The sequence below is a fragment of the Penicillium taxi genome (assembly GCF_028828555.1).
Source record: "Penicillium taxi strain IBT 34144 chromosome Unknown utg000002l_segment0_segment0, whole genome shotgun sequence".
In the NCBI taxonomy this organism is placed as follows: Eukaryota; Fungi; Ascomycota; class Eurotiomycetes; order Eurotiales; family Aspergillaceae; genus Penicillium; species Penicillium taxi.
Genome location: NW_026643204.1, coordinates 55,033 through 67,294, shown reverse-complemented (window position 1 = coordinate 67,294; position 12,262 = coordinate 55,033). Strand labels below are relative to the sequence as shown.

Below are 12,262 nucleotides of genomic sequence, written 5' to 3'. Positions count from 1 at the left end.
GCATTAATAGGGTTGAAGCGTCTGGATCTTGAAGAGTTTTCACTTTTTGAATTTTCTACTCGAAGTGGATGTGCCTTCTCTCCAAAAGTTGAAAATAAAATACTGTCGGGTTCAGGGTGAGGAGCTTAATATATTCTTTGAAAGGCAACAAAACATCAAATAAATATATTTACAGAATGTTCATGTTGCGGACGAAGAGGCGCTAGGGAATCGCTGCTCAGAAGTTATCAGAAAGATAACGACTGAAGATGGCCATATTTTAAGGCATCTCGTGAAATAAGATAGGGTTCAAATTATCGAGGAATAACGGCCAGATAAGCCAACGGTACTGAAGTTATTCAAGACTAGCTTTAAAGTGCGATTCCCTTCTATCTTTTATGTTTAAAGTTTTTGCTTATGATACTGAAGTTGTTCACGTGAGCTGGCCTCGCAAATCTCACTTTTATTTTATTTTTATTTAAATCCCTAGATCCTACCATTGTCTAGACCCAGAGCCTTCTCTTTGCCTAGAAGTGCTCGCTGGCACAACTCTTCTATTTCTTTCAGCCCCTTCCAAAATCCAAGACTAAACGCCTGTAATCACATCGGATCCCACCATAGTGGCTAAAAGTAAAGCACACCAGTCCAGGATGCTGGGCGAGTTTGTAAATCCCTCTTTGAGCAAGGTGAGGCTAGGTTTTTGTTTCTATTGAATCAGAGTTCTGAATCGCTAGAATGCACAGAGCCCATTAGACTTGCATCCACTCTTTTTCGTTTAGGGGGATGCTGTATCGAGTGCCCATTCCTAATACGCACTTCTCGATCACGTCTTGTCTGGTTCTTTCTTTTTCGCTTGCCTATCACGGTTTTACCATGGCTGAGAAAATACCAAGTACGAATGGTGTGAATACTATCGATATCTGCAGGTCTCGTAGGCTCTGTGCCACTTTTTCTTTTGGTAGGCTTTGCTTTCCTTGCTACTAACAGTAGCTTCTCACCAACTGCTTTTTGATAGACATCTCTTAGGTCCAGAGCACGTACACCATAATCATCAATGACCAAAAAAAAGTGGTCAGTCATGAGATTTTCAAGAGTGTCTTTTAAACTCTGACCCGCTCCAACCTCAAATTTACAATAAGCGCGAGACTCAAAAAGATATAATACAATGACTGACTTCTCAGAGGAAAACCAGACATCAAGAATACCGTTGACAGGATCAGGTCCTGAGATGATGTTTTTCTTTTGCATTGGGCCGATAGTCGAGATGTCTTCAAACCCAGGAGCCATTAGCTCTCTACCAGGGGTTCCTGGCGGATGAGGCTCAAATTCGACAGGCTCGCTTGCTTCAAAATTTTCAGTTGAGATTCCTTGGCCAGGAGATCCAGCTGAGCTCTCATCTGCCTCAGAATCCAAGGTCTCTCGATTTAGGGGAATTGGCTCGCTTTCAATCTCAGGCTCAGAATCTTCAGTTAAAATCTCTTGCATAGGAGATCCAGGTGAGCTCTTATTTCCCTCGGAATTCAAAGTCTCTCGATTTAAGGGAGTCGGTTCGCTTTGATTCTCGGGCGCATTTTCACTAGGGACATCTGAAAGGTAATCAAAGTTTCCAAAAAAACAAATCAAGATGTCTCGTACAACCCCAAGAGATGTGGGATACTTTCCTGTACTTTCGTGTGCTTTGAAGACCCCTTCAAGAAACAAGGTTTCTCTTATCTCTTGTTACTGTTTTAAAGATGGTCGATTATATCTAGAGCTGGCTCTTTCGCCGAGATCATCGCTTGTGAAAGGGGAAGCTTTTGCCGAAAGCTGGTGACTTCTACTTGGAATAAGTTCCAAGAGCTTGCAGAACTCCGCTGATATTGACTGGAAATCATTATGTTGGAGGCTGTAGAACCCATCTCTACATATATCTTGGCAAAGCTGACTGGCGACAGTTCTGCTGATATCTTCACTTTTGAGCTTGCTGATTTGAGGAGAAGCAAATCCAAGCTGCATTGCTAAAGTAGCGAACCCATGAAGGCTAAGTGCCTCGCTCGACCATGTCAAGACCTCTTGATGACCCTTCTCCTTGTTTATCTTCTTCTTATGCATAAAGTGACGTAGTCCAAATAGCCATAATTGCTGTATACAGACAGAAAGGGCGTTTTTTGGTGTTTGTATTGTCTTGAAGCTATATTCTGAGATTTGGATTTTGATGATTTGCTCCGCTTCTTCATTATGCCATTGATGACGCAAAGCTTCATTTAAGCTACCGTGGAATTTCAGGGGACAAAGCTGGTGGATTGCCTTTGCTGGGCTTTCAAGGATTAGGGTATCCTGTAGAAGAGTATTGATTGTGACCAGTCTCTCTGGAATGGCGAGTAGACACTCCTGTAAGGCAGCTCTTTCATCTGAATTTGTTAAAAGCGGGAAAATTCTTTTAGAACGTACTAGATCAATTAGGAGCTCGCGGTCCTTAGATGAGCATTTTGGCATTAGACCCTCTACTAAAGATATAGAAATAGGATCCACTAAGGACGCCTTGCTAGTGTTAAAAATAGTTGACCATTGTTTATGAATCACTTGAAGGTAATGGTAGATATTCTAGAGAATTTTAGATCAAGACTCTTGAAGATCTAGTAGCTTAATTACTCAAATCTGGGCACTTTAGGCCTAGTATTCTCTCTATCTGAGAGCATTTCAGTGGTTGCCAGAGACCAATATATGGTAGCAATTCGTCGAAACCTTTGAGAAGCAGCGGATTCTTCTGCAATCGACGAATATCTTTTTTTCTTCCCTTGGTCTTAAGTCGAGCCCACCATTTTTGCTCCTGAAAAATGTTTTGATCAAGCTGATATTGCCTCAACATGCGATATATCTCACCGTCTGTAAATTCTAGACTATTAGAAGAATCTTCTCGAAGCTGGATCAGTGCTTTCGATGGCAGATCTATATATAAATACTGGTATCAAAATTTGAGCCCTTAAGCTTAAAGGGTTGAAACACTCACTATCTGTATAGAGGTCCACTAACCATGCAGTAACTCCAAATTTCCCTCCTGCTTTAAGGCGATGGTGACCATAGATACACATAATATGTCCGCTTGTTTTAAAGTTTATCTTCAGCTGGTTTTTCGGATTGAGAAGCTCCTCCGGTGATAGGAGCGACTTCTTAAGTGTTTCTTGCAAATTCTTTGAACTAATCATAGCTGCAACACGATTCTCAGGCTCTAGATTTCCACAGCCCTCAGTCTCAAAGATCTTTACAAGCCTTGCTATGTTTTTTTCTGAGATTTGACGACAACTTTGAGAATCAACTGGTTCAAACCGAAAGTGCCTTAAGTCGATGACCGCAGACCCACGATAGTGACTCAATACAACATGGGCTAAATGAGTTCTCTCATCGTTGAGAACATCGGCAAGGGACATTATTATAGAGTCGATAAGAAATTTCAAGCGAGATCAATTCAGGAAAAAATTGAAAGCAAAATGCAGATTGACACTATATCCCTAAAATAATTACGAGCCATTTTCGGAGCGACAGCCCCCTACCCTTCCTAAGAAATTAGCGGGAAAAATGAGGATCCATTTTCGGCGCGGTACATTATTCTTCTCCAGACACAGTGGCCTTTCTGGACCTAGTAGTCTCTCCAGACCTAGTAGTCTCTCCAGACCCAGTAGTTTCTCCAGACCCAGTAGTCTATCCGGACCCAGTAGTCTCTCCGGACCAGGTAGTCTCTCCGGACCCAGTAGTCTCTCCGGACCAGGTAGTCTTTCCGGACCAGGTAGTCTTTCCGGACTAGGTAGTCTTTCCGGACCTAGTAGTCTCTCCAGACACAGTAGTCTCTCCGGACCCAGTAGTCTCTCCGGAACAGGTAGTCTCTCCAGACCTAGTAGTCTCTTCAGACTCAGTAGTCTCTCCAGACCCAGTAGTCTCTTCAGACCCAGTAGTCTCTCCGGACCAGGTAGTCTTTCCGGACCCAGTAGTCTTTCCGGACCTAGTAGGCTCTCCAGACACAGTAGTCTCTCCGGACCCAGTAGTCTCTCCGGAACAGGTAGTCTCTCCAGACCTAGTAGTCTCTCCAGACCTAGTAGTCTCTTCAGACTCAGTAGTCTCTCCAGACCCAGTAGTCTCTCCGGACACAGTAGTCTCTCCGGACCTAGTAGTCTCTCCAGACATCGTCTCTTGAGATTCCAAAAATTGGAGAAGACCTCAACTATTTTCAATTTATTCTGCTATGCATATCACGAAAAATATTCAATTAGAAGCTTATATATCTATAGATTGGGCTAGCTAGAGTGGTCCCCAATTTGAATCCCTAAAGGAAGTGCTTCGAAGTAGTGCCTTTTCAAACTCCACGAGCCACCGGGGTTTGCAAGACTCAAGAATTCATGCTGACAACTATCATTAGTCTTAATTTTGTTCGAGATTATAATTTAATACCCACTCTGAGAAGTTTCATAGCTGGTTCGCTTTTCGTCTTCTTAACAAATGAGCGTGCTATATTTGATAGCTGCGATGGACGAGTTTCCGTTGAGCCTCTGAGCAATCCTAAAGGATCACTAAGAGAAACAACCATAGATCCCACCCTTTTCAGATCCTCTTGGAATAATAAATGTTCTTCTGCTCTCAAGAAACTATCGCCTATGTTCGCTAGTGAATATTAGATATATTGCTTCCAAGGCTATAGGAGTATGGCTCACCAATCTTTACTTGCCCCTTAAATGTAAGAACAATGTTGCTACAATCAATGGATCCGTGGGCAATGCCTTCTTTTTCATGCAAGAACTGAACTCCTTCTAGTGTCTCTTTGCAAATAGTAGCTATATCAGCCTCAATAAAGTGCGCAATTCCCGCGGCGCAACCTAGAGACATTGCGAAATGCTCATATTCATAGACTAAGTTGGTAATCTCGCCATCAGACAAAAAGCAATCGATAAGGGAAATAAAGTTCTTGTGGTCAAAAGGTAGTATTGATGAATGATCATAACGAGCATTTCGCTCCTTGATGAGGCAGACTGGGAATCCTTCAGTGTCTTGTAGAGCTATTACCCCTTCCCCTGCTTGATTCGCAAAGTATGATCTATGGTACATGGCTTTTTGTGTCGTTCTGATGTCTTTGTTAGTACCAGATGTTGCTGGCTTAATTGGAAACCGAGTTTTAGGGCCCCTCTCGATGTTTGTCGTTTTGCTCTGTTCTTCGCCTGCTCCCTGTTTAACAATATCTAAATCAGATAATGAAAGGGGAAGAACAGTAGTTCGCTTTGAGCTCGTAGTCATTCTTATGTTTTATTGAAAAAATGTTGATCGAAACATCTCCGACATCCATAAGTATATGGGTTTATTATATCCACGCACTTTTTGTCGGCCTATAAGGTGCGCGCCGTTTTCGATTCCCAAATGTTACTACGTGGTTTGAAGGTTACCTGTAATATAACACTTTGTGGTTAATTTTTTTTATCTAGTGTATCACTTTCCAATTTTTACATTTCAACGTCAAGTACTACCTCCTTAGGTAGCTAACTTCAACAAATTAGAATTAAAGCTACCTGATAAGCCCTAGAGTATATCAATAAAATCCCCTGGACAGGCCCGAGTTTTTAGTTGAGACCTAGGGAAGATAACTTTTGACTATACGAAAATAATTCTATTAATATGAAGGCCAGACTATCTAAATACACATTCTCTATAATATAGTGATCACAACTTAATCTTGAGCCGCCGCCAATCCATGCTTTCCAGCTTGCGATCTTAGGTTATGCCATATTCCATTTCCTGCTGCTTATGAGCTGCCTGTAAAGCTTTGAGCTTGAAAAACTTATATGTCACAAGTAGATAGAGAGAAAAGATTGTAGAAACTCCGGACGTGAGGATTGTGAGGAGTGCCATGATCGACCAGGTTCCTTCATGTGCAGTATACATATTAATTATGGTTGTTAGAAAGCCAGCTACAGCATTTAAAAAGGTCGGACTTTTCAGTTCAATATTTCAGTGTCAGATATTGCTTTTCCATATTTGATATTTGACTCACATAAATAAACGATTAATCAACCAAATATAGTTTTGTTTGTACTTCCAAGATAACCAAAGCATAATTGTAGACCCTATGATAAAGAAGCAACAGGCTAGGGCAAGCAGAGGCGGGTTCTGGATTGTATTCAAGAGGCCCTTTTCTGTCTTATTGCTTGCTAATGTCTTGAGGATATTAGACTTATCCAGTGATGTAAAAGTCCCTGGGACTACCAGGTACCCAGCTAGTAGGATCCAGTTGGCTCCACTGGCAAGCAAGTTATATTTCAATGGGGCCTGTTCAGCTTCGATTATCATTTGCGTATAGCGAGTCTCAAAAACCCTGGGTCGCTGTGTAGGATACAGAGCAGATTGCATAATGAACAGTGTACAAGAAAGGTTGACACCATTGAGGGGTACCATAGCATTTATATCACTTCCTGGATAATAGGGAAACTGAAACAATTTAGTATGGAGTAGCTCCACAACTACCTAAGTATGGTTTAATCTCCTTTCATGGTCCTTGATACAAGCTGGTTCTAGGATCAAGATGTATACCACCAATCTGCTTGGTTATATTCTTTATATATTATTACGAAAAGCAAAGTCACCGGAGAACGAGACACTCGAGAGGGAGTTTAGTATCTGGCTCAGGTATCCGCCAATACCACCATAGATATACATACCGAAGGACCTAGGCAGTTGAGAGGTTTCCCATTATTCTTCTGGAGTAAGATCATGGTATTCAGGCAGTAGATTTTCTCAGCCTTATATCAATCTTCTTACTGTCTACGGGTAAATCTATGGCCATTATATTTTTCTCTCAAGGCCCTACACCGATTCCCGTACGTAGTTTTCCCTCTAGAGAACTCTGGTATAAGATAATTGGGCTTCATTATAATAAAGCTAGCTGAAGTTGAAATTCTATGGTCTCAAGAACGAAGATAAGCTTCCTGTTTGACCCCATGGCTGAAACTCTTGCTCATAAAGCGCGATCTTTTTTGCTACACGATTCCGAACAAGTTCTCTCATCTCATTTCTCACATTAGCTCGTGCAGACACTACTTGATTGTTATTTTTATACCTCGATAAATGATGTCTAAATCTTACCAGTGACCAAAAGACTGCCAATCTGATTCTGTATTTCGGACTCAAGCTGGTTTTCCCAGTTTATGAGGCCATTATGAATCTTAATAAGGTTATTTTGTCCAATTTGAAGGATGGAATCACTGGCTCCGGAAGTAAGTGTGTCGTAAACTGTGACGTGGAGCATCTTTGATCAAAGTTAGGGATTTTATTTCGACTAGATTAGTGTAATACTCACTCGACCATTGTCCTGCTCCACTAAAGTTTGTAACCAGTCTCGGGCACTCTCCCAGTCGCCAATTTTGTCTAACTGCCAGACAAGAGATATTTTCTGAGTACAAACTTCTGCGCGATCATGACCGTCAAGCAACGCTTTGATGTAAGGAAGTTGAGCAGCTATTCCAATTCCTGTTGCAACCATGAATATATGACCAAAGATCCCAACATTGACTGGAGAAGGGCCAAATGGGCCATCAATCCAAGCGCCACAATCTCTATTAGGCAAGCACCCGATACCTGTAACTGCCCCTGTCCCTAAAGAAGCGCAAAAACGTGGCCCAGGTCGCCCGCGTAAACACTTTCCGCCCATAACTATCTTTTTGCAAGAGGAGAGCAGCACCAATACTCAGTTCCGAGATTCAAGACAAAAAGAAATCAATGGGTTACTTGAAAAGGGAGTCTTTGAGCTTGTCACAGAAGCCCCACCCGGTGTGCGACTATTTAATTCAAGATTCGTTGACGATATCAAGAATAAAGGCACAGAGCGGGCTTTCGAAAAATCAAGACTGGTCATTCAAGCATATAACAACCAAGAGAAAGACCTGGTTTTGACTCAATCGCCAACGATTCAACGTGTCAGTCAGAGACTAATCCTTTGCATCGCTGCAAGTCGCCAAGGCATTGCCGCTGAATCCAAGCTATTCCTCCGCGATATCTCCCAGGCGTACGTCCAGTCAAAGACCACACTAAACCGTGAATTTTACGCACGCCCGCCGAAGGAACTGATAGGCCACCTCGGGAAAAACACACTTCTGAAGGTCATCAAGCCACTCTATGGCATCCCCGAAGCAGGAAACCACTGGTTCAGGACATATCACTCCCACCATTTGATAAACCTGAAAATGAACCAGTCGACATTTGACCCATGCCTTCTACATACAACAGATTCGAAAGGATTCGGTATCGTCGGACTTCAAACAGATGATACTCTTATCCTTGCAGATAACGAATTTGCAGAAGCAGAAAAACAGGAGCTACAAAAGGCAAACTTCGCGGCAAAAGAGCGCGAGCAACTAACCATTGAAAATCCACTGAAATTCAATGGTGGAGTCATCGAATTGGTAACAGATGGAAGCATCACCCTTGCGCAGAAGGGCCAATGCGATAAGATCTCCCTTGCCAACACCAAAGATGAATACATTGCCGAACGCGCGAGAGGCGCCTATATAGCTTCAGTATGTCAACCTGAAGCTGCTTTCGACTTGGCATTCGCTGCTCAAGCGACCGACTTGAGCAAAGACGATTATAGGTTATTGAACAAACGACTGCATTGGCAAAAAGAGAATTCCGCCAGAGGACTTAGCTTTGTCAACCTAGACTTAGACTCCCTGCAGCTAGTGGTCTTCACAGACGCATCATTTGCGAACAATAAAGACCTCTCATCCCAGATCGGCTATATCATCGCGCTAGCCGATAAGAGAGACGCCCTAAAAGACAATGACACCACGGTAAACGCCAATACCATCCACTGGAGCTCGACCAAATGCAAACGAGTCACCCGCAGCGTCCTAGCATCAGAGCTATACGCTATGGCTCATGGCTCAGACATCGCTTTCGCAATAAAGTCGACTCTAGACCAAATGCTACAGGCCAATGTCCCAATAGTTCTCTGCACTGACTCAAAGTCGCTATATGACTGTCTTGTGACACTGAACTCCACACAAGAGAAACGACTGATGATCGACGTGATGTGCCTTAGACAAGCATACGAACGTCGCCAGATCACTAAGATCAAATGGATCGATGGGAACTCGAATCCTGTAGACGCGATGACCAAGGACAAACCCTGCGACGCGTTAAAGCAATTGATTGACACCAACCGCATTAATTTACAAGCTATCGGTTAGGTTGAACGTTCTGACTGAGCGGGACAGAGAGACTTTGTTTTCAAAAGCAGAAGACTGGATTTTGTGACTGCTGTACGAGTTTGTGTTTCTTTCTTAACTTTTGTGCTCTGACCGCGTTTTTCATCCCTTCTTTAAGTTTGCCCAGTGTTGGAACGAATATCAGCTGACATACCAAGATCATGTGATCTTGGCATGGCAGCTACTATATCTTCTTTCATCTAAGCATTTTAGAATGACACTTCACTTTTACCCAATATGCATACACCTATTATATACGTACAGAAACGATATCAATAGCTGTCTGCTTCGGTAATAACCTAGTCAACCGACAGAAAGATATAATATTTAAATAGGATAAGGAGAAATAAGAATTATTCGAGATCCTAAAGGACCTCTTTATCTCTATACTAATATTAGCTTATTTCCGAGAAGATACTAAAATAATAGTGGAAATAGATGTATCTAGATAGGTGATAGGAGTAGTCTTATCCTAAAGATAAGAAGATAGGACGCTAAGACTATGCGCCTATCTCTCGCGTAAGTTCTTACCTATAGAGACTAATTATATGATATATAATAAGGAATTACTCGCTATTATCTATATATTATAGGAATTGTCGGAACATGGATATTGCAATCATGCAATACCATAAACCCGGAACGGAACAAACAGACCCCCGAGTCACGGGGGAACAACTATATTAGGAACTCAAGTAGCTACATGAATCGAGGACATTTCATACCACTTTACATAACGTATATACTAAGAATCTAGGACGAACCATACCCTTTTCTAGTATATATAGTATAGCATGTGAACCCTATCCTTTCAACGTAGTTGATCGACACTGATCAGTTGACGAGCTAAATCAGACTTAGAGGTTATATCACTAAGTTATTGTGAAAAATCCTTAAAACCACGAAAACTTGTTACAACGATAAGCCAAATTCGATCGAAGAAAATACGATAAAACACTGTTAAGAGCATGAATTAGCACCAGTAAGCCTATTTACTCTTCTAAAAACACAATTTTCAAGTTTGATTTAGAAAACTACACCCTAGTTTCTACCTTTCAACACCTCCTTTATAACTACTTTTCGAAGGACATTCGACTAAAACTTTTCCTTTTCGCATTGGAAAAACTAGGGATACTTAAAAACCCCTAAAAATCTTCCCCTCTTTGAATTATGGGACACCAGAACCTACTAGTGACTTGTTCAACTTCTCCACTTATGACTTATCCGACTCCTCCATAGATCCATGCTAGAATATAGCTAATCTCCCCCTAGCATCACCTATAGGAGCTATATGGCACTATTAGTATACTAGACACCATAGTTAATCAAATCTATATACTATGAATAAAAGCGTAATAACTGTAACAGGCTGGTGCCTGCTTTAGCATTCATGCCTGTGCCACTCATGCTCGTCACGTGCCACCCGCACCCGCATCCCTTATATTGCCACATGTCCATAGCTAGTCTCTCTCTCTCTTCTCTTCAAGCTTAATAAAGACAGTTTGTCGGCATCACTAGTTCTGCATTCAAGATTAGTATTAGCCCTTCGCAATAACCAAGGGTAATTTATATACTATTCCCTAATCACGGAAGAAGACCTGACCCCACGAGACGACGACGAAAGTTTAGATCCACTTACTATCATTATAGATAGAACACCATCATATAGACCACGCACTCGGGGTAGCTATATATAAGCAAGTATACCCGGATCATACACGGAACATACTAGCCCTACACCCGCTTTTAACCAGAGTAGAGGCCAAGGGTACCCCGATGAACATATAGATAGGGACTAGACCTACTAAGAGGCGCACAAATCATAGGGCAATATGATATAAGAGGAGAAAATCAGATTCTACCATAAAAATGGTTTTGACCCATAGGAATATAACTAGGATTAGCGTGAGGAATATATAACCACACGATTTACCTACTATTGTAACAGGTTGAATCCTGGTGAACTATCACGTGGTTGTACCACGTGACCCACCAACCGCATACCTCACGATTCCACCCCGAATTGTTCACGTTCTTCAAGGATTTTGTAAACAGCATGTGCCTAGCTAGTTCTGAATTTAAGATTAGCTTTAGCCCTTCACATACAAAATCCTTCCTCTAACGAGAGTAAAACCCACGACCGACGATAAGAAAAGCGCTCTCAGAAAGTATCTGATCGAGCCATATACAACAGACGAACGAATCGCTCTCGGAAAGAATCCGATCGAGCATACCAACGAATACGAAAAGCTCTTAGAAAGTATCTAGTTGAGCATCCTATAAACAAATTGAAGACGGAAAGCATCCGATTCAAACACGAGAAGAAAACGAATATCTTCATCATCATGGCTGCAAGCGAACCGTCGAGCCCACCCGAGTGGGCCAGGACGTTGATGCAGCACATCAGTCAGACAAGTATTAGTACCGATGAGAGAATTAGAAGACTCGAAGAATTAGTGGTTCGGTCCCAGGAGCGGGCCGCTCCCGAACCACCCACGGAACCACAAGGGATACCAATCGAATCAACCAGCGATAATAACCAGAGTCGACGACCTCGCCCTCGTCTCCCCGACCCCGCGATGTATGCAGGAAACATCTCTGATTGGCCAACCTAGAGAATCTCGATAGAGAACAAATTGCTAGTAGACGGAGCTGCCATCGGTACCCCACAAGAGCAATTCCTCTATACATTTTCCCGCCTAGAGAAAATGGCCGCCAAGAACACCGGAACGTTTATGAAGACATAACGAAGCGAAGGCAACCCGTATATGCTTCTGGAATATCTTGAGAGGATGTATAGAGACCCTAACGCTCGATCACGAGCAGCTCGGCGTCTATATTAGCTTAAACAGAAGCCCGACCAGCCTTTTTCACGATTCCTTCCCTAGTTAGAAAGAGAGCTCGTAGATGCTGGTGCAACCGAATGGCACGACGAAGCAAAACGACAACTCTTACTAAACGCTCTTAACGAAGATATGACGAATTCGCTTATGAATCGTGGTGTTCCCTATGATTTTATAGGTCTTATCACACGGCTCCACGAAATCGACACTGATAGCGAGACA

At 42.4% G+C, this 12,262-nt stretch overlaps 4 protein-coding genes across 4 annotated transcripts; all 4 read right to left on the bottom strand.

Moving 5' to 3' along the window:
* Positions 1-693: 693 nt before the first annotated feature.
* On the bottom strand, positions 694-1,464 carry N7495_001970 (uncharacterized protein; the record flags this gene model as incomplete). The annotated part of the gene is made up of 1 exon (XM_057204640.1): positions 694-1,464. One exon carries the CDS (start codon positions 1,462-1,464, stop codon positions 694-696), a length of 771 nt encoding a protein of 256 aa, XP_057065247.1.
* Positions 1,465-1,698: 234 nt separating this feature from the next.
* On the bottom strand, positions 1,699-2,454 carry N7495_001969 (uncharacterized protein; the record flags this gene model as incomplete). Its single annotated transcript, XM_057204639.1, has 1 exon — positions 1,699-2,454. The coding sequence occupies one exon, from the start codon at positions 2,452-2,454 to the stop codon at positions 1,699-1,701; it is 756 nt and encodes a 251-aa protein (XP_057065246.1).
* A 1,302-nt stretch (positions 2,455-3,756) lies between these two features.
* N7495_001968 (uncharacterized protein) lies at positions 3,757-4,137 on the bottom strand (the record flags this gene model as incomplete). The annotated part of the gene is made up of 1 exon (XM_057204638.1): positions 3,757-4,137. One exon carries the CDS (start codon positions 4,135-4,137, stop codon positions 3,757-3,759), a length of 381 nt encoding a protein of 126 aa, XP_057065245.1.
* A 2,929-nt stretch (positions 4,138-7,066) lies between these two features.
* N7495_001967 (uncharacterized protein) lies at positions 7,067-7,474 on the bottom strand (the record flags this gene model as incomplete). Its single annotated transcript, XM_057204637.1, has 2 exons — positions 7,067-7,240; positions 7,292-7,474. 2 exons carry the CDS (start codon positions 7,472-7,474, stop codon positions 7,067-7,069), a joined length of 357 nt encoding a protein of 118 aa, XP_057065244.1.
* Positions 7,475-12,262: the final 4,788 nt, after the last annotated feature.